This window comes from Tamandua tetradactyla, chromosome 11 (assembly GCF_023851605.1).
Source record: "Tamandua tetradactyla isolate mTamTet1 chromosome 11, mTamTet1.pri, whole genome shotgun sequence".
Taxonomy (NCBI): domain Eukaryota; kingdom Metazoa; phylum Chordata; class Mammalia; order Pilosa; family Myrmecophagidae; genus Tamandua; species Tamandua tetradactyla.
Genome location: NC_135337.1, coordinates 9,398,061 through 9,423,104, shown reverse-complemented (window position 1 = coordinate 9,423,104; position 25,044 = coordinate 9,398,061). Strand labels below are relative to the sequence as shown.

The 25,044-nt window shown below is 38.4% G+C and overlaps 1 protein-coding gene across 3 annotated transcripts in view; it reads left to right on the top strand.

The window, feature by feature from the left end:
- The window catches only part of CAPZA1 (capping actin protein of muscle Z-line subunit alpha 1), an 81,817-nt gene that overhangs the window by 28,235 nt on the left and 28,538 nt on the right, over positions 1 to 25,044 (top strand). For all 3 annotated transcript variants that reach the window (XM_077119895.1, XM_077119894.1, XM_077119896.1), the window contains exon 2: positions 15,859 to 15,922. In XM_077119895.1, coding sequence (XP_076976010.1) covers positions 15,887 to 15,922 — 36 coding nt within the window. In that variant the 5' untranslated portion in view covers positions 15,859 to 15,886. The remainder of the gene's footprint in view (positions 1 to 15,858; positions 15,923 to 25,044) is intronic.

Below are 25,044 nucleotides of genomic sequence, written 5' to 3'. Positions count from 1 at the left end.
TATTCCTCATCATGATAATTTCTTAGAACATTTGCATCAATTCAGAAAAAGAAATAAAAAGAAAACAAAGAAAATTCACACATACCATACCCCATACCCCACCCTTTCATTGATCACTAGCATTTTAATCTATTAAATCTATTTTAACATTTGTTCCCCCTATTATTTATTTATTTTTACTCCATATGTGTTACTCATCTGTCGATAAGGTAGATAAAAGGACCATCAGAGACAAGGTTTTAACGATCACAAAGTCACATTGCGAAAGCTGTATCATTATACATTCATCTTTGTGAAACATGGCTGCTGGAATACAGCTTTACGTTTTCAGGCAGTTCCCTCCAGCCTCTCCATTACACCTTAACTGAAAAGGTGATATCTATATAATGGGTAAGAATAACCTCTAGGATAACCTCTTGACCGTGTTTGGAATCTCTCAGCCATTGACACTTTATTTTGTCTCATTTTGCTCTTCCCCCTTTTGGTGAAGAAGGTTTCCTCAGTCCCTTGATGTTCCAGCTCATTCTAGGATTTCTGTCCATTGGTGCCATGAAGGTCCACACCCCTGGGAGTCATATCCCATGTAGACAGGAGGAGGGTGGTGATTTTGCTTCTCCTTTTGGCTCAGAGAGAGAGAGGCCACATCTGAGCAACAAAAGAGGTTCTCTGGGAGTGACTCTTAGGCCTAATTTTAAGTAGGCTTAATCTATCCTTTGTGGGTTAAGTTTCATATAAACAAACCCCAAGATTGGGGGCTCGGCCTACTGCTTTGGTTGTCCCCACTGCTTGTGAGAATATCAAGAATTCTCCATTTGGGGAAGTCGTATTTTCCCCCTTTTTCACCACTACCCCGAGAGGACTTTGCAAATACTTTTTTATTTACTGTTCGAATCACTCTGGGATTTATCAAGGCATCACTCTAGACAACCCTACAAAATCTCACACCATACTCAAGGTTCCATGTACTTATGGTGTTCAGTTAAGCTGTCCCCATAAGTTATGTTAGGAAATGCACTAGTCAAAATATAAATTTTGTATCAAATAAACATTTTTTGCCTTAGCCTCACACATAAGTTAAAGTTTTAAAATATTAATTACGCTTTATTTTCAGCACCCTGCACTATTGACATTTCTTTGTTCTTCTTCATGCAAAAACATTTTTAATAGGTACATTTAGTCACTATCATTGTACACTGTAGTCATTCCTAGGTTATACCATCTCAAATTTATCATATATCTTTCCTTCTGATTCCTTTGTGCACCCCAGGTCTCCTCCCTGTATCATCCTCACATTCAGCTTCATTCAGTGTTCTAACGTAATTGTATTACAGTTAGGTAGTATTGTGCTATCCATTTCTAAATTTTTACAGTCGGTCCTGTTGCACACTCTGTATCCCTTCAGCTCTAATTACCTAAAATCTACCTGTTCTAGTTTGCTAGCTGCCAAAATGCAACACACCAGAGATGTGTTAGCTTTAATAAAAGGGGATTTATTTAGTTAACATATAGTTCTCCAGAGAAAGGTAGCTAACTTTCAACTGAGGTTCTTTTTTTACGTGGGAAGGCACAGGATGATCTCTGCTGGCCTTCTTTCCAGGCCTCTGGGTTCCAAGAACTTCCTCCGGGTTGATTCCTTTCTGTACCTCTAAAAGCCTGGGCTGAGCTGTGATTGCTGAGATGAGGTATGCTGAGCTGCTTTGGCTGTGCTACATTGAGCTCTCTCATTAAGCACCAGCCAATTAAATCAAACATCATTCATTGCAGCAGGCACGTCTCCTAACCCACTGCAGATGTAATCAGCAACAGATGAGGTTAACATGCCATTGGTTCATGTCCACAGCAATAGAATGAGGCACCTTTACCTAGCCAAGTTGACACCTGAACCTAACTACCACACTACCCTGTTTCTATCTCCTGATGGTCTCTGTTCCCAACTAAAATTCTCCAACTTCATTCACTAATGTCAGTTCATATCAGTGAGACCATACAGTATTTGTCCTTTTGTTTCTGGCTAATCTTACTCAGCATAATGTTCTTAAGTTCCGTCCCTGTTGTTACATACTTCATAACTTTATTCTGTCTTACAGCTGCATGATATTGCATCGTATGTATACACCGCAGCTTGTTTAGCCACTCCTCTGTTGATAGACATTTTGGCTGTTCTATCTTTGGCAATAGTAAATAATGCTGCTGTAAAGATTGGTGTGCAAATGTCCATTTGTGTCCTTGCCCTCATGTCCTCTGAGTAGATACCTAGCAATAGTATTGCCAGATCATATGGCAGTTCTGTGCTTAGCTTCCTGAGGAACCACCAAACTGCCTTCCTCAGCAGTTGTACCATTTGCCATTCCCACCAACAATGGATAAGTGTACCTCTTTCTCCACATCCTCTCCAGCACTTGTCGTTTCTGTTTTATTGGTAATGGCCAGTCTTGTGGGTGTGAAATGATATCTCGTTGTGGTTTTGATATTCATTTCCCTAATAGCCTGGGAAGTTGAGCATCTTTTCATGTGCCTTTTGGCCATTCGTATTTCCTCTTCTGAGAAGTGTGTGTTCATATCTTTTGCCCATTTTGTAATTGGGTTGTCTTTTTGTTGTTGAGTTGAACAATCTCTTTATATATTCTGGATTCTAGACCTTCATCTGGTATATCATTTCCAAATATCGTCTCCCATTGTGTAGGCTGTCTTTTTACTTTCTTGACGAAGATCTTTGATGCACAAAAGTGTTTAATTTTGAGGAGTTCCCATTTATTTATTTATTTATTTCTTCAATGCTCGTGCTTTGGGTGTAAGGTCTAGAAACTGGCTCCTAAGATTTATAGGATAATTCCCTACATTTTCTTCTAACAGTTTTGTGGTCTTAGATCTAATATTCAGGTTTTCGGTCCATTTTGAGTTAGTTTTTATATAGGGTGTGAGATATGGGTCCTCTTTCATTCTTTTGCATATAGATATCCAGTTCTCTCGGCACCATTTATTGAAGAGACTGTTCTGTCTGAGGTGAGTTGTCTTGACTGCCTTATCAAAGATCAATTGTCCATAAATGAGAGGGTCTGTATATGAACACTGTATTCAATTCCATTGGCCAGTATATCTGTCTTTATGCCAGTACTATGCTGTTTTGACCACTGTAGCTTCATAATATGCCTAAAATTCAGGTAGCGTGAGGCCTCCAACTTCATTTTTCTTTCTCAGGATATTTTTAGCTGTTCAGGGTACCCTGCCCTTCCAGATAAATTTGGGTATTGGTTGTTTATTCTTTAAGTTTTTGGGATTTTATTTCGTATTGCATTGAATCTGTAAATGAATTTAGGTAGAATTGACATTTTAACTATATTTAGTCATCCAATCCGTGAACACTGTGGGCCCTTCCATTTATTTAGGTCTTCTGTGATTTCTTTTAACAACTTCCTGTAGTTTTCTTTGTATAGGTTTTTTTGTATCTTTAGTTAAATTTATTCCTAAATATTTTATTCTTTTGGCTGTAATTGTAAATGGAATTGTTTTCTTGATTTCCCCCTCAGATTGTTCATTACCGGTATATAGAAACACTACAGATTTTTGAGTGTTGATCTTGTAGCCTGCCACTTTGCTGTACTCCTTTATTAGCTCTAGCAGTTTTGCTGTGGTTTTTTCAGGGTTTTCGACATATAGTATATCTGCAAACAGTGAGAGTTTTACTTCTTCCTTTCCAATTTTGATCCCTTGTATTTCTTTTTCTTGTCTAGCTGTTTGTATCCTTGGCAAGAACTTCCAACGTAGTGTTGAATAACAGTGGTGATAATGAACATCCTTGTCTTGTTCCTGATCTTAGGGGGAAAGTTTTCAGTTTTTCCCCATTGAGGATGATGTTAGCTGTGGGTGTTTCATATATTCCCTTTATCATTTTGAGAAAGCCCCCTTCTAGTCCTATCCTTTGAAGTGTTTTCAACAAGAAAGGATGTTGAATTATTTCAGATGCCTTTTCTGCATCAATCGAGATGATCGTGTGGTTTTTCTGCTTTGATATGTTGATATAGTTTATTACATTAATTGATTTTCTTGTGTTGAACCGTCCTTACATACCTGGGATAATCCTACTTGGTCATGGTGTATGACCATGTGTGGCTGTTTTCAATTTGCAAGACCTTTGTTGAGAATTTTTGCATCTATATTCATTAGAGAGATTGGTTTGTAGTTTTCTTTTTTTGTAATATCTTTGCCTGACTTTGGTATGAAGGTGATGTTGGCTTTGTAGTATAAGTTAGGTAGGTTTCCTTTCTCTTCAGTTTTTTTGAAGAGTTTGAGCAGGACTGGTGCTAATTCTTTCTTGAATGTTTGGTAGAATTCACATGTGAAGCCATCTGGTCCTACACTTCTCTTTTTGGGGAGCCTCTTAATTACTGATTCAGTTTCTTTCCTTCTGATTGGTTTGTTGAGGTCGTCTGTTTCTTCTCAAGTCATTTTGGTTGTTGATGCCTTTCTTGGAAGTTGTCCATTTCATGTACATTGTCTAGTTTATTAGCATACAGTTCTTCATAGTATCCTCTCATTACCTCTTTTATTTTTGCGGGGTCAGTGATTATGTTTCCTCTTCCATTTCTGATTTTATTTATTTTCATCATCTCTCTTCTTCTTTTTGTCAACCTCTGTAAGGGTCTGTCAGTCTTACTGATTTTCTCATAGAACCAATTTCTGGTTTTGTTGATTTTCTCAATTGTTTTCATGTTCTCAATTTCATTTATTTCTGCTCTGATCTTTGTTATTTCTTTCCTTTTGCTTGTCTTGGGGTTAGTTTGCTCTTCTTTCTCTAGTTCTGCCAAGTGGACAGTTAATTCCTCAATTTGTACTCTTCTTTTTTGATATAGGCATTTAGGGCAATAAATTTCCCTCTTAGCACTGCCTTTGTTACATCCCTTAAATTTTGATATGTTGGGTTTTCATTTTCATTTGTCTTGAGATATTTTGATTTCTCTTGTAATTTCTTCCTTGACCCACTGCTTGTTTAAAAGTGTGTTGTTGTGCCTCCATATGTTTGTGAATTTTCTGGCCCTCTATGTATTATTGATTTCTAACATCATTTCTTTATGATCTAAGAAAGTGTTTTGTATGATTTCAGTCTTTTTAAATTTCTTGAGATTTGCTTTGTGATCCAGCATATGGTCTATCATTGAGAATGACCTATGAACACTTGAGACAAAAGGTATATCTTGCTGTTGTGGGGTGTAATGTTCTATAAATGTCTGTTAAGTCTAGCTCATTTATTGTATTCAATTTCTCTGTTTCTTTATTGATTCTCTGTCTAGATGTTCTGTCCATTGATGAGAGTGGGTGTGGTAGTTAGGTTCAGGTGTCAGCTTGGCCAGGTGAAGGTACCTAGTTCTGTTGTTGTGGATATGAGCCAATGGCATGTGAACCTCATTGCTGCTGATTTAAGCTGCACTTGGCTAGGGGGCTTGCCTGCTGCAATGAATGATGTTTGATTTAACTGGCTGGTGCTTAAATGAGAGAGCTCAATGTAGCCCTCCCAAAGCAGCTCAGCATATCTCATCTCAACATCCGTGGCTCATACCAGGCCTTTCAAGATACAGAAAGGAATCACCCCAGGGAAAGTTGTTGGAACCCAGAGACCTGGAGAGAAGGCCAACAGAGATTGTCCTGTGCCTTCCCAAGTAAGAAAGAACCTTTTGTTGAAAGCCAGTCCATTTCTGGTGTGTTGCATTCTGGCAGCTAGCAAACTAGAACAGTGGGGAATTGATGTCTCCACTTATAATGGTAGATGTGTCTGTTTCTCTTTTCAGTGTTTGCCTCATGTGTTTTGAAGCATTCTGGGTCGGTCCGTAAATAGTTATGATTGTTATGTCTTCTTGTTGAAATGTTCCTTTTATTAATATATGTCTCTTTTAAATGTTTTACATTTGAAGTCTAATTTGTTGGATTTTAATTAGTATAGCTACTCCTGCTGTGTTCTGATTGTTATTTGCATGAAATAATCTTTTTCCAACCTTTCACTTTCAGTCTGTGTTTATCCTTGGGTCTAAGATGCATTTCCTGTAGACAGCATATAGATGGTCCTGTTTTTCAATCCATTCTGCCAGTCTGTGTCTTTTGATTGGGGAGTTTAATCCAGTAACATTTAGGGGTATTACTGTATGGGCAGTACTTTCTTCTACCATTTTGCCATTTAGATTTTATATGTCGTATCTAATTTTTCTTTGTTACCTTTACTGATAGTCTTCATTTCTTCACTCTTCTCCATACCTCCCTCTCCTGTCTTTTCCTATCTGTCTCCAGTGCTCCGTTTAGTATTTCTTGCAGAGCCAATCTCTTGGAAACAGATTCTCTCAGTGATTTTTTTTTTTCTGAAAATCTTTAAATTTTCCCTTCGTTTTTGAAGGACAGTTTTCCTGGATCTAGAATTCTTGGTTGGCAGTTTTTCTCTTTTAGTAGCTTAAATATATCATCCCACTGTCTTCTCGCCTCCATGGTTTCTGCTGAGAAATCTACGCGTAGTGTTATTGGGCTTCCCTTGTGTGTGATGGATTTCTTTTCTCTTGCTGCTTTCAAGATTCTCTTTCTCTTTGACCTCTGACATACTGATTAGTAAGTGTCTTGGAGTATGTCTATTTGGATCTATTCTGTTTGGGGTACGCTGCACTTCTTGGATCTGCAATTTTAAGTCTCTCGTAAGAGTTGGGAAATTGTCAGTGATAATTTCCTCCATTAGTTTTTCTCCTCCTTTTCCTCCTCTTCTCCTTCTGGGATACCCACAACACGTATTTTTGTGCACTTCATGTTGTCATTCAGTTCCCTGAGTCCCTGCTCATATTTTTTCATTCTTTTACCTATATTTTCTTTTACTCGTTAGATTTCAGCTGTCCATTCCTCCAGTTCACTAATCCTGTCTTCTGCCTCTTGAAATGTAACATTGTTGGTTTCCATTGGTTTTTTCCCTCTCTTCTCCTGTGCCTTTCATTTCCATAAATTCGGTGATATGTTTTTTTCAGACTTTGTTTTTTCTTTTTGTTCATTCCTTGGTTTCTTTATATCCTCCCTTAATTCACTGATTTGATTTTTGATGAGGTTTTCCATGTCTGTTCGAACATTCTGAATTAATTGTTTCAACTCCTGTATCTCATTTGAATTGTTGGTTTGTTCCTTTGATTGTGCCATCTCTTCGGTTTTCCTAGTATGATTCATTATTTTTTGCTGGTGTCTAGGCATTTAATTTCCTTAATTAGTTTATTCTGGAGATTTTCATTTTTTTTCCCTAAGATTTTCTTGCTGGATGACTTGCTTGTCTATCTGTTCTTTGACATTCAGTTCAGCTTATGCTAGACCTCTAGCTTAGGTTTTGTTTTACAGATCAGAATCTTTCAGTTCTTGTTTTCTTGTTTCTTGCCTTGCCTATATGGTATCTTTTTTCCCCACCTTAGGAGGGTGTCCTTAAGGTATTATAGACCCCAACCAGATTTTCCCAGACCAGGATGCCTTCTCTCAAGATGAAAGAGACACCTGCACCAGTTTTCCCTGAGGGCGAGACCCAGCAGGTTGAAAGACTTTCCTATGAAGCCTCTGGACTCTGCGTTTTTCCTATGCTGCCCAGTATATGGCACTTGTCTGCCTGCGGGTCCCACCAGCATAAGGTGATGGGGTACCTTTAAGTTCATCCGACTTTCCCTGGTGGGGGTGTGGTTGAGGCAGAGGAGAGGTCTTAGGCTGGCTTTAATTGCTTTGGTTTTACAGATCCTGGGGTCTGAATTTCTTGAGGGAGGGATTCCACCTGAGCTGGGCCCCACCCCTCTCCTGGAGAAGGCATTGTCTCCAGACAAGCTCTCAGAGATGCTTAATTCTGCCCATGCCTGGGGCAGTTGGAGCCTGAGAAGCCTTGGCATTGTATGCAAAGAGCTGTCAAGCCTAGAAACACAGCCACAAAAAGGAAAAAGAAAATTCCTTTTCAGAGCAGGACCCCTGTTCCTTGGGTTTGACAATCAAGAGCTTAATTTGGTAAATTGCTAAGCATATCTCCAGGTCCTATGTGTCCCCTCCTTTCCTTCAGGGTCCAGACACTTTCAAGTATTATGTTGTATCCAATCCAAAAAACCTCCGTTTTTTTTCTTTTTTTCTTTTTTCTTTTTCAGTCACCCCTGCCCCCACTGGGGCAGAAACCAGCAACTTCAGCAACCTGTGGGGGAGTGGTGCTGGCTGCCACAGCTTGGAGAACTCACAGTTCTGGGGGGACTTGTAGCTGGTCCAGCTTGTCTACACTGGTGTACACTGTGTGTCTGGTCACTGGTATGGTCTGAGCAGTTCTGTACTGTTCCTGGCTATTTACTAGCTAATCTGGAAGATGAGCTAAATCTCACACCTCTCTAAGCTGCCATCTTGGTCCCCCTCATCTTAGTAGTTTTGACCCAGTTTTCAAACTGGCTGATAAAGTTTTGAATTTTAAACTTACTTACAATTTTAACCAACTCTCTCAAATGTATACCCCTGCAGCTTTCATAGGCAAGAATTTAACTCAATTACTTGTTTAAAATTTTTCTGATAGGACAAAGTCAAATGCATGTGACAGATTGCCAAAGATAATCCTCCAGAATTTTACTACTCTGTTAATGATCTGGTTGAATATCCTAGTTCTAGTTATAGTTCCATCCCTTTCTAAGTATATGACCCTGAACACAGTTCTCCTTGATATTCTCTGACATACTGGCATCACTTAGGAAGTTTTTCATCACTTAAACTGTAATTTACAGCACTTGAACTTAAAATGATGAAATATTACTTGATGTACTCTGACTTTTCTGTTATCGTTTTTTTTTCTTTTAGTAAATTGAAGCTTTTTGTTTACTCTTCTGTTTTTTTCTCAACATTATCCCCTTATTTAACCAAGTTAACCTATAATTTAGGCTGTAATAAGGCAAAGCTCCTGGTCACAGAATATATTCCATCTATAACTTTAGAAAGCCTTACTAATTGCTTTTAGCATTTTGTCAACCTTATCTCATTCTGTCCTTTAGCTTCCCTGACCTGTTTCTTTCAATTTTGATGTCTCAGTATTCTGTATTTGTCTCCTTCCATCTTTTAAAAATTTAATGTAGTGAATGGGGATGTTGACTTCCTCCTTTATTAATTAAAAAAAATTAATTCTTTTATATCTTGCAAGTAATTATATTCCTTCTACAACTGTTAGAATATAGAGATAAGCCAGAGGGAACAAAGGGAAAAATATCTCTTGAAATATAACCACTAGAAGTAGTACCAGTTAAAATTTAGTAGTTATATATAGGTGTAAATTAATGTATATAACTTTAGTAAAATGTATATAACTTTAGTAAAACTACAGTATATCATTTTGTAAATCCTTTCCACTCAAGGGCATATCATAAGCACTTATGCTTGAACATTTACAATTTTATCTACTGTGATGTATCTATTGTATTAGATATTAAAGCTGAGAGATTTTAAAAATATTAATTCCCTTTGTAATAAGAATAACAAATCTGTTGCATGTTGATTGATGTTTAAGTTTCAAAAAAAAAAAAACAAAACTTTATTTTCCAAAACAGAAAAAGAATTAATGCAAAAAGTAGCACTGTTTTACATTTTTGCAGATCTTTTCAGTGTCACCATTCAGTTTGTTGTGGCATGTTCCCTCCATTTGTACATATTGTTCCCTATGTCTGAAATACCCTCCCTAGCCTCATCTGCTCATCCTCCAATCTAGCTCAGATATCACTGTCTATCACCATACTCTCTTATGCAGAGTTGATTGCACCTTCCTTTGTGCCCCCTCTGCCTTTTAACACCTGTTTGCCATAATTGATACATTTACTATGTTCTCCTTGCCCCATACCAGTGAGTTGGATCATCTCCATACTCATTATCACAACAAATATTTTCAACATCCTGTCTCTCATAGTATGCTAGAATTATACTGAGAGGCCAATTTCAGGTCAGTCCTAGTCATCGTTACTGACTTCATTGCTATATGTAACTATTGCCAAATGATAATCCAAATAGTTTTTTTTTCGTTTAAAGAGGTTTGTAACTTTTCTCTTTCATGTTTTATTTGTTGAGAAATAAGAAATACATTCATGTGGCACACTAAACACATGCTTCTACCTTACCTTTTAGAAGTAGAAATAGATTAGTAACAGTGTAGAAAAGGAAAGGCCCACCAGTGGACCAAAGTTTTTTTAGTAGTTTCTAATAAGAGGGAGAAAGCAGAAAAGCTCAAATACATGGAGAAATAAGATCAGAGGAAACCATAACCCACCATGCGTTGAAGAAAACTGCTTTGGAAATAGGACCATTTTGGAGGAACTCAAACCAGTTTAACAACAGTAAAGAAAAAAACCAAAACAGCCTTGGAGCTGACAGGACCAGTTGACTCCTCCCTTCTCTCCTGTTTGGACTAAACTGCAGACAGAAGCAGCATTTTCCCTCAAAATAAAGCACTGACAATAAGCATTGAGACTAGAGAGGCAGAGTTCTGTCTCGGGTATCCTCTGGCCCTTAGGAGGTTCCCTCACATATCTTTATTATCAGAAATCATCAGCAAGTCTACTCCTTCCTTCCCTCTAATCACCACAGACAATATTGGTAAACAAACAGACTGGCTAATTTAATTTAATTTAAAATTCAAAGAGAAATAGGTAATCAGTGACTGTACAATTGTGGAAAACCTATATTATGAAAGAGAAGCACCAAACTCAGCAAGCATTAGATCTAAATTCTTGGGAACCTGAGACTTTAAAATAAGTGTCACCTCAAATGGTCAGAAGGCACATGAAAATATGCTCAACTTCCATGGCTATTAGGGAAACGAAAATCAGAACCGCAATGAGATATCATCTCACACCCACCAGAATGGCCATTGTCAATAAAACAGAAAACAACAAGTGCTGGAGAGGATGTGGAGAAAGGCACACTTATCCACTGTTGGTGGGGATGTCAAATGGTACAACCAATGCGGAAGGCAGTTTGGCGGGTCCTCAGGAAGCTAAGCACAGAACTGCCATATGATCTGGCAATACCATTACTAGGTATCTTCTCAGAGGACATGAAGACAAGGACACAAATGGACATTTGCACACCAATGTTTATAGCAGCATTATTTACAATTGCCAAGAGCTGGAAATAGCCAGAATGTCCATCAACAGACGAGTGGCTAAACAAACTGGTATATACATACAATGGAATATTATGCAGCTGTAAAACAATAAAGTTATGAAGTATGTAACAACATGGGATGAACCTTAAGGACATTATGCTGAGTGAGATTAGCCAGAAACAAAAGGACAAATACTGTATGGTCTCACTGATATAAACTGACAATAGTGAATAAACTTAGAGAATTTCATTGGTAACAGAGACCATCAGGATATAGAAATAGGGTAAGAGGGTAATTGAAGCTGAAGGGATACAGAAATTGTGCAGCAGGACTGATTGTAAAAACTCAGAAATGGACAACGCAATACTGCCTAACTGGTAATGCAATTATGTTAGAACGCTGAATGAAGCTGAATGTGAGAATGATAGAGGGAGGAGGCCTGGGGCCACAAATGAAATCAGAAAGAAAGATAGATGATAATGACTGAGATGGTATAATCTAGGAATGCCTAGAGTGTATAATGATAGTGACTAAATGTACAAATTAAAAAATGTTTTTGCGTGAGGGAGAACAAAGGAATGTCAATACTGCAGGGTGTTGAAAATAGATGGTAATTAATATTTTAAAATTTTAACTTATGTATGAGACTAAACAAAAGTTTCTTTGGTACAAAATTTGCATTTTGGCTAGTGCATTTCCCAATATAACTTAGTGGACAGCTTAATTGAACACCATAAGTACATGGAACCTTGAGTGGGGCATAAGGTTTTGTAGGTTTGTCCAGAGTGATGCCCCAATAAATCCTAGAATGATTTGCATTTGCAAAGTCCTCTTGGCGTAATGGTGAGAAAGAGGGAAAATTCAACTTCCCCAAGTGGAGACATCTCGATATTCTCACAAGCAATGCTGTTTTGAAACTATTATGTACCCCAGAAAAGCCATGTTTTAATCCTGATGCAGTCTTGTGGGCCCAGGGCTATTGTTTAGAGTGGGAAGTATTATTTATTTTTGCTTTTTTTTAAACTACTTTTAAAATTTGTTTTTAAATAACAAAAAACACCAAACACAAACATTTGTCATTTTTTATCATTCTGTTCTACATATATAATCAGTAATTCACAATATCATCACATAGTTGCATGTTCATCATCATGATCATTTCTTGGAATATTTGCTTCTATACAGAAAAAGAAATAAAAAGACAACAGAAAAAAATGCATACATACCATACCCCTCCTCCCTTCCCCTCACCAATCACCAGCATTTCACCCTAAATTTATTTGAACATTTCTTCTCCTATTATTCATCTTCATTCCATATGTTGTACTCGTCTGTTGATAAGTAGATAAAGGGAGCATCAGACACAAGGTTTTCACAATCACACAGTCACATTGTGAAAGCTATATCATTATACAGTCATGTTTAGGAAACTTGGCTACTGGAACACAGCTCCACATTTTCAGACAGTTCCCTCCAACCTCTCCACTACATCTTAACTAACAAGGTGATGATAATCTGTTTAATGTGTAAGAATAGCCTCCAGGATAACCTCTTGACTCTGTTTGGAATCTCTCAGCCATTGATAACTTTATTTTGTCTCATTTCACTCTTCCCCCTTTTGGTTGAGAAGATTTTCTCAGTCCACTGATGCTGAGTCTCAGCTCATTCTAGGGGTTTTCTCAATCCCTTGATGCTGAGTCTCAGCTCATTCCAGGATTTCTGTCCCATGTTGCCAGGAAGGTCCACACCCCTGGGACTCATGTCCAACGTAGACGGGGGAGGGTGGTGAGTTTGCTTGTTGTGTTGTCTGGAGAGAGAGGTCACATCTGAGCAACAAAAGAGGTTTTCTTGGGGTTGACTCTTGGGCCTAATTTTAAAGTAGGCTTTACCTATGCTTTGTGGGGTTAAGTTTCATATGAACAACCCCCAAGATTGGGGGCTCAGCCAATACCTTCGATTGTCCGCACTACTTGTGAGAATATCAAGAATTCAATTTGGGAAAGTTGAATTTTCCCCCTTTCACACCATTCCCCAAAGAGGATTTTGCAAATACTTTTTTTTATTCACTGTTCATATCACTCTGGGATTCATCGGGGCATCACTCTGGACAAACCAACAAAATCTCATGTCCTACTCAAGGTTCCATGTACTTACTGTGTTCAATTAAGCTGTCCACATAAGTTATATTAGGAAATACACTAGTCAAAATACAAATTTTGTACCAAATAAACATTTTTTGCTTTAGTCTTACACATAAAGTAAAATTTTCAAATATTAATTACTGTCTGTTTTCAGCACCCTGCAGTATTGATGTTCCTTTGTTCTTCCTCATGCAAAAACATTTTTTAATTTGTACATCTAGTCACTATCGTTATACACTCTAGGCATTCCTACATTATACCATCTCAGTCTTTATCATCTATCTTTCTTTCTGATTTCATTTGTAGCCTCAGGCCTCCTCCCTCTATCATTCTCACATTCAGCTTCATTCAGTGTTCTAACATAATTGTATTACTAGTTAGGTAGTATTGTGCTGTCCATTTCTGAGTTTTTTACAATCAGTCCTGCTGCACAATTTCTGTATCCCTTCAGCTCCAATTACCCAATATCTTACCCTATTTCTATCTCCTAATGGTCTCTGTTACCAGTGAAATTCTCCAAGTTCATTCACTAATGTCAGTTCATATCAGTGAGACCATACAGTATTTGTCCGTTTGTTTCTGGCTAATCTCATAGAGTGGGGAGTTTTGATTGGATTATTTCTGTGCAGATGTGGCGTGCCCAGTTGTGGGTGTGACCTTTTAAATAGATGAACCTGTGACTCCACTCATTCAAGGTGGGTTTGATTAGTTTACTAGAATCCTTTAAAAGGGAAGCATCTCGGAGAGAATTCAGAGCCAATACCGATGCTTGCGGCACAGTTGCTTCAGGTTCAACATGAGACCCAGATGTTTTGGAGAGGCAAGACCCAGCAGACGTTGCTGTGTGCCTTACTGTGAGATGTTAAGCAGTGCAAAACCTGGAGAGAACCAAAGGAAGCCAAAAGATGAAACCCAGCTCTGGAGAAGCCAAGTTAGGAGCTCCCACAGAAATCAGTCTGGAAGCAGTGGACCCCAGGAGCAAGGGATCTGCAAATGCCAGCCAGATACCTTCCCAGCTGACAGAGTTGTTCTGGACGGCATCTACCTTTCTTGAGTAAGGGTAACCCCTTGTTGGTGCCTTAATTTGGACATTTTTTTTTCCTTAGAAGTGTAAACTTGTAACTTATTAAATTCCCTTTTTAAAAGCCATTCCATTTCTGGTACATAGCATCCTGGTTTCATTAGCAAACCAAAACATATAATTCAAAATCTTGGAAATTAAAAAATAGGACAGCCAAAATAATTGTTTGAATATCAGAATGGGCCGAGGTAAAGTGCAGATTAGTGAACTGGAAAATGGAACTGAGAATTCTCCCCAAAGGACAAAATTATTAAAGGTTTTGGCATCTGTTGTAGTTTGTTAAAGCTGCCAGAACGTAACATACCAGAAACAGAACGGCTTTTAAAAAGGAAATTTATTAAGTTGCAAGCTTACAGTTCTATGCCTGTGAAAATGTCCGAATTATGTAACCACCAAGAAGTTACCTTCACTCAGAAAAGGCTGATGCTGTCCTGAACACCTATCAGCTGGGAAGGCACATGGCAACATGTGCTAACTTTCTCTCCTGGCTTCTCCTCTCATGAGGATTCCCTGGAGGTGTTTTCCTTCTCTATCTCCAAAGGCCTCTGGCTATGTGGGCTCTGAAGCTTTATCCAAAATTGTTCCCTCTTAAAGGGCTCCAGTAAGCAACCCCACCTAGAATGGGTGGAAACACATCTCCATGGAAACCATCTAATTAAAAGATCCCATCCAACAGTACTGAATAAGAGTTAAAGAACATGGCTTTTCTGGGGGTACAAACAATTTCAAACTGGTGTAGTATCCATGAATAATAGTAGATCCAGATAGATGGAATAGCAGTGGACAAACAGAAGAGAGGGTTAAAATGAACAATAAAAAAATGTTTTTCTTCATTCATTTTCTTCATAGCATTCATTAGGACCTCTGGTACAGTAGTGAATAATAGAGGTGATAGATGTCATCTTTGTCTTTCTTTTTAAATTAGTGACACTGCTTATGTTTCATTATCATTGGGTTTGCTGTAGAATTCTGGTAGATAGGCTTTATCGAGTTAAAGAAGTTTTTTTCTATCCCTTATTAACTATTTTTACCAAAAACTAGTAGTTTTCTTGTTTTTGTGGTATTGGGATGGGTATTGAGTTTTATCATTTTTGGTCCTTTCATTTTTCCTTTGGTTTGTAAATTACATTAATTTATTAGTATTCAACCGTCCTTGCATTGGGATAAACAATATTTTGTATTGGTATACTACTTACCTTGCTAATATCTTATTTAGGTGTTTTGTTTCAATATTCATAGGTGGAATAGGTACATAGTTTTCTCATTTTTGTGAATGTACTATATTTGACCAACAATTAAGTTAGTCAGATTTTTTAAGAAAAATTCAAAATTATCAGAGCAGCACATATATCCCCAAATGTGAACAAACCTGCGTGGTTCATAATAGCTCTGGGATATATGTTGAAAACAAAATCAGGGAGTTCCTGAACAGTAAAGGTTTAAATAGGAAATTTTATTTCAAGAAATGTGATAAAAATTTTGTAAGCTGTTAATTTATTCCTTGTAATTCTCTTATTGTGACTTTTATTTCTCTTTAGGTACGCATAGCTGCTAAATTCATCACTCATGCACCCCCTGGAGAATTTAATGAAGTGTTTAATGGTGAGTAATGATTTGTGTGTAGTTATTAATCCTTCTTTAATTACTGTCATTTATTGATTGCTTACAGTGTCTTTTTTTAAAAAAAATATTTTATTGACACATCTTTGCACACATACAGTCTGTACATGGTAAACAATTAGTGGCTCACAGTGTTATCACATAGTTGTGTATTCATCACCATGATCATATTTTAGAACATTTGTATCACTCCAGGAAAAGAAATAACAAGAAAAGAAAAAACTCATGCATCCCAGACCCTTTTACTCCTCCCTCTCATTGACCACTAGTATTTCCATCTACCCAATTTATTCTACCCCTTATCCCACCTATTATTTATTTTTTTTGATCCATATTTTCTACTCATCTGTCCGTATCCTGAATAAAAGGAGCATCAGACAAGGTTTCACAATCACACAGTCACATTGTAAAAGTTCTGTCTTACTACAATTGTCTTCAAGAATCAAGACTGCTGGAACATAGCTCATCAATTTCAGGGACTTCTTCCAGCCATTCCAATACACCATAAATTAAAAAGGGATATCTATATAATGCATAAGAATAACCTACATGATAACTTCTCAACAGTTTGAAATCTCTCAGCCATTGACTCTCTATTTTGTCTCATTTCTCTCCTTCCACTTTTGGTCAAGAAGGTTTTCTCAATCCCATGATGCCAGATCGCAGCTCATCCTGAAAGTTCTGTCCCATGTAGCCAGGGAAATTTACACCCCTGGGAGTCGAGTCATGTCCCACATGGGTGGGGGTCAGCAGTAAGTCCACGTGCCTAGTTGGCTTAGAGAGAGAGGCCACATCTGAGTAACAACAGAGGTTCTCGATGTGTGTGTGTGACTCTTAGGCATAATCTATTTATTTATTAAACATCACATACAAATACAAACATTCTTACCATATGATCATTCCATTCTTGATATATAAACAGTTACTTACAAAATCATCACATAGTTGTATATTCATTATCATGATCATTTCTTAGGACATTTGCACCAATTCAGAAGAAGAAATGAAAACAGAAAAAAGATCCATACATACCATACCCTTTACCCCTTCCCTTCATTGATGACTAGCATTTCTTTTTTTTAATATATTTGTTTATTAATTAAAGAAATTAAGAACAAACAAAAACATTAACATATCATTCTGTTCTACATATATAATCAGTAATTTTCAATAGATGACTAGCATTTCAGTCTACTAAATTTAACATTTGTTCCCCCTATTTTTTATTTATTTTTAATCCATATGTTTTACTCATCTGTCGATAAGGTAGATGAAAAGAGCCTCAGACGCAAGGTTTTCACAGTCACACAGTCACATTGTGGAAGCTATATCATTATACAGTCATCTTCAAGAAACATGGCTACTGGAACATAACTCTACAATTTCAGGCACTTCCCTCCAGTCTCTCCATTACACCTTAACTAAAAAGGTGATATCTATATAATGCATTAGAATAACCTCCAGGAAAACCTCTCGACTCTGAAATCTCTAGGCCGTTGACACTTTATTTTGTCTCATTTCGCTCTTCCCCCTTTTGGTCGAGGAGGTTTTCTCAATCCCTTGATGCTGAGACCCAACTCATTCTACGATTCCTGTCCCACGTTGCCAGGAAGGTCCACACCTCTGGGAGTCACGTCCCTCGTAGAGAGGGGGAGGGCAGTGAGTTTGCTTGTCATGTTCACTTAGAGAGAGAGGCCACAACTGAACAACAAAAGAGGTTATCTTGGAGGTGACTCTTAGACCTAATTTTAAGTATGCTTAACCTATCCTTGCGGGGTTAAATTTCATATGAACAAATCCCAAGATTGGGGGCTCAGCCTATAGCTTTGATTGTCCCCACTGCTTGTGAGAATATCAAGAATTCTCCACTTGGGGAAGTTGAATTTTTTTTTTTTTTTATTAATTAACAGAAAAAAAGAAATTACCCAACATTTAGAAATCATACCATTCTACATATGCAATCAGTAATTCTTAACATCATCACATAGATGCATGATCATCGTTTCTTAGTACATTTGCATCGGTTTAGAAGAACTAGCAACACAACCGAAAAAGATATAGAATGTTAATATAGAGAAAAAAATAAAAGTAATAGTAGTAAAAACAAAACAAAAACCTATAGCTAGGATGCAGCTTCATTCAGTGTTTTAACATGATTACTTTACAATTAGGTATTATTGTGCTGTCCATTTTTGAGTTTTTGTATCTAGTCCTGTTGCACAGTCTGTATCCCTTCAGCTCCAGTTACCCATTATCTTACCCTGTTTCTAACTCCTGCTGGACTCTGTTACCAATGACATATTTCAAGTTTATTCTCGAATGTCTGTTCACATCAGCGGGACCATACAGTATTTGTCTTTTAGTTTTTGGCTAGACTCACTCAGCATAATGTTCTCTAGGTCCATCCATGTTAATACATGCTTCATAAGTTTATCCTGTCTTAAAGCTGCATAATATTCCATCGTATGTATATACCACAGTTTGTTTAGCCACTCGTCTGTTGATGAACATTTTGGCTGTCTCCATCTCTTTGCAATTGTAAATAACGCTGCTATAAACATTGGTGTGCAAATGTCCGTTTGTGTCTTTGCCCTTAATTCCTTTGAGTAGATTCCCAGCAATGGTATTGCTGGGTCGTATGGCAATTCTATATTCAGCTTTTTGAGGAACCGCCAAACTGCCTTCCACAGTGGTTGCACCATTTGACATTCCCAACAACAGTGATAAGTGTGCCTCTTTCACCGCATCCTCTCCAGCACTTGTCATTTTCTGTTTTGTTGATAATGGCCATTCTGGTGGGTGTGAGATGATATCTCATTGTGGTTTTGATTTGCATTTCTCTAATGGCCAGGGACATTGAGCATCTCTTCATGTGCTTTTAGGCCATTTGTATTTCCTCTTCTGAGAGGTGTCTATTCAAGTCTTTTTCCCATTTTGTAATTGGGTTGGCTGTCTTTTTGTTGTTGAGTTGAACAATCTCTTTATAAATTCTGGATACTAGACCTTTATCTGATATGTCATTTCCAAATATTGTCTCCCATTGTGTAGGCTGTCTTTCTACTTTCTTGATGAAGTTCTTTGATGCACAAAAGTGTTTAATTTTGAGGAGTTCCCATTTATTTATTTCCTTCTTCAGTGCTCTTGCTTTAGGTGTAAGGTCCATAAAACCGCCTCCAATTGTAAGATTCATAAGATATCTCCCTACATTTTCCTCTAACTGTTTTATGGTCTTAGACCTAATGTTTAGATCTTTGATCCATTTTGAGTTAACTTTTGTATAGGGTGTGAGATATGGGTCTTCTTTCATTCTTTTGCATATGGATATCCAGTTCTCTAGGCACCATTTATTGAAGAGACTGTTCTGTCCCAGGTGAGTTGGCTTGACTGCCTTATCAAAGATCAAATGTCCATAGATGAGAAGATCTATATCTGAGCACTCTATTCGATTCCATTGGTCGATATATCTATCTTTATGCCAATACCATGCTGTTTTGACCACTGTGGCTTCATAATATGCCTTAAAGTCAGGCAGCGCGAGACCTCCAGCTTCGTTTTTTTTCCTCAAGATGTTTTTAGCAATTCGGGGCACCCTGCCCTTCCAGATAAATTTGCTTATTGGTTTTTCTATTTCTGAAAAATAAGTTGTTGGGATTTTGATTGGTATTGCATTGAATCTGTAAATCAATTTAGGTAGGATTGACATCTTAACTATATTTAGTCTTCCAATCCATGAACACGGTATGCCCTTCCATCTATTTAGGTCTTCTGTGATTTCTTTTAACAGTTTTTTGTAGTTTCCTTTATATAGGTTTTTTGTCTCTTTAGTTAAATTTATTCCTAGGTATTTCATTCTTTTAGTTGCAATTGTAAATGGGATTCGTTTCTTGATTTCCCCCTCAGCTTGGTCATTACTAGTGTATAGAATGCTACAGATTTTTGAATGTTGATCTTGTAACCTGCTACTTTGCTGTACTCATTTATTAGCTCTAGTAGTTTTGTTGTGGATTTTTCCGGGTTTTCGACGTATAGTATCATATCGTCTGCAAACAGTGATAGTTTTACTTCTTCCTTTCCAATTTTGATGCCTTGTATTTCTTTTTCTTGTCTAATTGCTCTGGCTAGAACCTCCAACACAGTGTTGAATAATAGTGGTGATAGTGGACATCCTTGTCTTGTTCCTGATCTTAGGGGGAAAGTTTTCAATTTTTCCCCATTGAGGATGATATTAGCTGTGGGTTTTTCATATATTCCCTCTATCATTTTAAGGAAGTTCCCTTGTATTCCTATCTTTTGATGTGTTTTCAACAGGAAAGGATGTTGAATCTTGTCAAATGCCTTCTCTGCATCAATTGAGATGATCATGTGATTTTTCTGCTTTGATTTGTTGATATGGTGTATTACATTAATTGATTTTCTTATGTTGAACCATCCTTCCATACCTGGGATGAATCCTACTTGGTCATGATGTATAATTCTTTTGATGTGTTGTTGGATACGATTTGTTAGAATTTTATTGAGGATTTTTGCATCTATATTCATTAGAGAGATTGGCCTGTAGTTTTCTTTTTTTGTAATATCTTTGCCTGGTTTTGGTATGAGAGTGATGTTGGCTTCATAGAATGAATTAGGTAGTTTTCCCTCCACTTCGATTTTTTTGAAGAGTTTGAGGAGAGTTGGTACTAATTCTTTCTGGAATGTTTGATAGAATTCAGATGTGAAGCCGTCTGGTCCTGGACTTTTCTTTTTAGGAAGCTTTTGAATGACTAATTCAATTGCTTTACTTGTGATTGGTTTGTTGAGGTCATCTATGTCTTCTTGAGTCAAAGTTGGTTGTTCATGTCTTTCCAGGAACCCGTCCATTTCCTCTAAATTGTTGTATTTATTAGCGTAATGTTGTTCATAGTATCCTGTTATTACCTCCTTTATTTCTGTGAGGTCAGTAGTTATGTCTCCTCTTCCATTTCTAATCTTATTTATTTGCATCCTCTCTCTTCTTCTTTTTGTCAGTCTTGCTAAGGGCCCATCAATCTTATTGATTTTCTCATAGAACCAACTTCTGGTCTTATTGATTTTCTCTATTGTTTTCATGTTTTCAATTTCATTTATTTCTGCTCTAATCTTTGTTATTTCTTTCCTTTTGCTTGCTTTGGGATTAGTTTGCTGTTCTTTCTCCAGTTCTTCCAAGTGGACAGTTAATTCCTGCATTTTTGCCTTTTCTTCTTTTCTGATATAGGCATTTAGGGCAATAAATTTCCCTCTTAGCACTGCCTTTGCTGCGTCCCATAAGTTTTGATATGTTGTGTTTTCATTTTCATTCGCCTCGAGGTATTTGCTAATTTCTCTTGCAATTTCTTCTTTGACCCACTCCTTAAGAGTGTGTTGTTGAGCCTCCACGTATTTGTGAATTTTCTGGCACTCCGCCTGTTATTGATTTCCAACTTCATTCCTTTATGATCCGAGAGAGTGTTGTGTGTGATTTCAATCTTTTTAAATTTGTTTAGACTTGCTTTGTGACCCAGCATATGGTCTATCTTTGAGAATGTTCCATGAGCACTTAAGAAAAAGGTGTGTCCTGCTGTTGTGGGATGTAATGTCCTATAAATGTCTGTTAAGTCTAGCTCATTTATAGTAATATTCAGATTCTCTATTTCTTTATTGATCCTCTGTCTAGATGTTCTGTCCATTGATGAGAATGGTGAATTGAAGTCTCCAACTTTTATGGTATATGAGTCTGTTTCCCTTTTCAGTGTTTGCAGTGTATTCCTCACGTATTTTGGGGCATTCTGGTTCGGTGCGTAAGTATTTATGATTGTTATGTCTTCTTGTTTAATTGTTCCTTTTATTAGTATATAGTGTCCTTCTTTGTCTCTTTTAACTGTTTTACATTTGAAGTCTAATTTGTTGGATATTAGTATAGCCACTCCTGCTCTTTTCTGGTTGTTATTTGCATGAAATATCTTTTCGCAACCTTTTACTTTCAACCTATGTTTATCTTTGGGTCTAAGATGTGTTTCCTGTAGACAGCATATAGAAGGATCCTGTTTTTTAGTCCATTCTGCCAATCTATGTCTTTTGGTTGGGGAATTCAGTCCATTAACGTTTAGTGTTTTTACTGTTTGGATAATATTTTCCTCTAACATTTTGCCTTTTGTATTATATATATCGTATCTTATTTTCCTTCTTTCTACACTCTTCTCCATACCTCTCTCTTCTGTCTTTTTGTATCTGACTCTTGTGCTCCCTTTAGTATTTCTTGCAGAGCTGGTCTCTTGGTCACAAATTCTCTCAGTGACTTTTTGTCTGAGAATGTTTTAATTTCTCCCTCATTTTTGAAGGACAATTTTGCTGGATATAGGAGTCTTGGCTGGCAGTTTTTCTCTTTTAGTAACTTAAATATATCATCCCACTGTCTTCTAGCTTCCATGGTTTCTGCTGAGAAATCTACCCATAGTCTTATTGGGTTTCCCTTGTATGTGATGGATTGTTTTTCTCTTGCTGCTTTCAAGATCCTCTCTTTCTCTTTGACCTCTGACATTCTAACTAGTAAGTGTCTTGATGGACGCCTGTTGGGTCTAATCTCTTTGGGGTGCGCTGCACTTCTTGGATCTGTAATTTTAGGTCTTTCATAAGAGTTGGGGAAATTTTCAGTGAAAATTTCTTCCATTAGTTTTTCTCCTCCTTTTCCCTTCTCTTCTCCTTCTGGGAGACCCACAACACGTATATTTGTGCGGTTCATATTGTCCTTGAGTTACCTGATACCCTGTTCAAATTTTTCCATTCTTTTCCCGATAGTTTCTCTTTCTTTTTGGAATTCAGATGTTCCATCCTCCAAATCACTAATTCTACCTTCTGTCTCTTTAAATCTATCATTGTAGGTATCCATTGCTTTTTCCATCTTTTCTACTTTATCCTTCACTTCCATAAGTTCTGTGATTTGTTTTTTCAGTTTTTCTATTTCTTGTTTTTGTTCAGCCCATGTCTTCTTCATGTCCCCCCTCAATTTATCGATTTCGTTTTTGAAGAGGTTTTCCATTTCTGTTCGTATATTCAGCATTAGTTGTCTCAGCTCCTGTATCTCATTTGAACTATTGGTTTGTTCCTTTAACTGGGCCATATTCTCAGTCTTCTGAGCGTGGACCGTTATCTTCTGCTGGCGTCTGGGCATTTAGTCAGATTTCCCTGGGTGTCGGACCCAACAAGGTTGTAAGATTTTTCTGTGAAATCTCTGGGTTCTGTTTTTCTTTTCCTGCCCAGTAGGTGGCACTCGTGGCACACGTTTGTCTCACGTGTTTGGAAGGGATCCCCCCGGTCACCGTTCTCCGCGGCCTGGGGGATTTCCGATCCAATTCTCTCAGTTGGTCCGGGGGGCCGTGCGTGGTCGGGACGTCAGCTGCTGCGGCTTGAGGGGACCCTGTGTCTCCTTTATTAATTCCCCTATTGGTGTTTGGTTGGACCCAGTCCCTGCCACTGCCGGAAATTCCTTCCTCTCCCTGGAGGTGTGTCGGTCGCCGGCCGCAGCGGCCTGGGGAATTCGCCACCGGACCAGGAAGCCGCCCGCGGGGTGGGGTATCGGTCACTGGCCGCTGCCGCCTGGGCAATTTGCCACCGGACCAGGAAGCCACCCACGGGGGAGTGGCACCGGTCCCCGGCCACCGCGGCTTGGGTAGCCCTCTGATCTGAGACTCGTAGCCGGTCCAGGAAGCCGCCCGCAAAAGAGGGGCGCCGGCCGCCGCGGCTTGGGTAGCCCTCTGATCTGAGACTCGTAGCCAGTCCAGGAAGCCGCCCGCAAAAGAGGGGCACCGGCCGCCGCGGCTTGGGTAGCCCTCTGATCCGAGACTCGTAGCTGGTCCAGGAAGCCGCCCGCAAAAGAGGGGCGCCGGCCGCCGCGGCTTGGGAAACTTGCCTCCGAGACTCTCAGCCGGCCCGGGAAGGAGGGAGGGAGGAACTCCGGCCGCCACAGCTGCCGTGGCTCGGGGAATCGCGTGCCGCTCGGGGATCTCCCCGCAGCAGAGTCTCGCAGTCAGACTAGCCAGTCCAGACTGGGGTACGCTGTGTGTCCATTCCCTGCCGTGGTCCCGGGAGCTGGTCTGCACTGTTTCTGTTCACCTAGTAGTTTCTCTGGAGGAGGAACTAAGACGCACGTACCTTACTAAGCCGCCATCTTGGCCCCTCTCTCCGGGAAGTTGAATTTTCCCCCCTTCTCACCATTTCCCCAAGGGGGCTGTAAATACTTTTTATTTACTGTTCAGATCTCTCTGGAATTTCTTGGGGCATCACTCTGGACAAACCTACAAAATTTCAGGCCCTCTTCAAGGTTCCGTGTATTATGGTGTTCAATTAAGCTTGTCCACGTAAGTTATATTAGGAATTGCGCTAGTCAGAAGATAAATTTTGTACCAAATTAACATTTTTTGCTTTAGTCTCACACATAAGTTTAAGTTTTAAAATACTAATTACCGCTCAGTCAAAGGAACAAACCAATAATTCAAATGACATACAGAAGCTGAAACAATTAATTCAAAATGTACGAAAAGACATGGAAAACTTCATCAAAAACCAAACAGTAAATTGAGGGAGGATATAAAGAAGACAAGGAAAGAAAAAAAAGAAGAAGCTGAAAGTCTGAAAAAGCAAATCACAGAACTTATGGGAATGAAAGACACAGTAGATGAGATGAAAAGAAGAATGGAAACCTACAATGGTAGATTTGGAGAGCCAGACCATAGGATTTCAAAACTGGAGAAAGAAACACCTGAAATCCGACAAGAAATAGAAACTATAGGAAAAAAAATGGAAAAATATGAGCAGGGACTCAGGGAATTGAAAGACAATATGAGGCGCAGGAATATACGTGTTGTGGGTGTCCCAGAAGGAGAAGAGAAGGGAAAAGGAGGAGAAAAAGTAATGGAGGAAATTATCACTGACAATTTCCCAACTCTTATGAAAGACTTAAAATTACAGATCCAAGAAGTGCAGCATACCCCAAAGAGAATAGATCCAAATAGACATACTCCAAGACGTTTAATAATCAGAATGTCAGAGGTCAAAGAGAAAGAGAGGATCTTGAAAGCAGCAAGAGAAAAGCAATCCATCGCATACAAGGG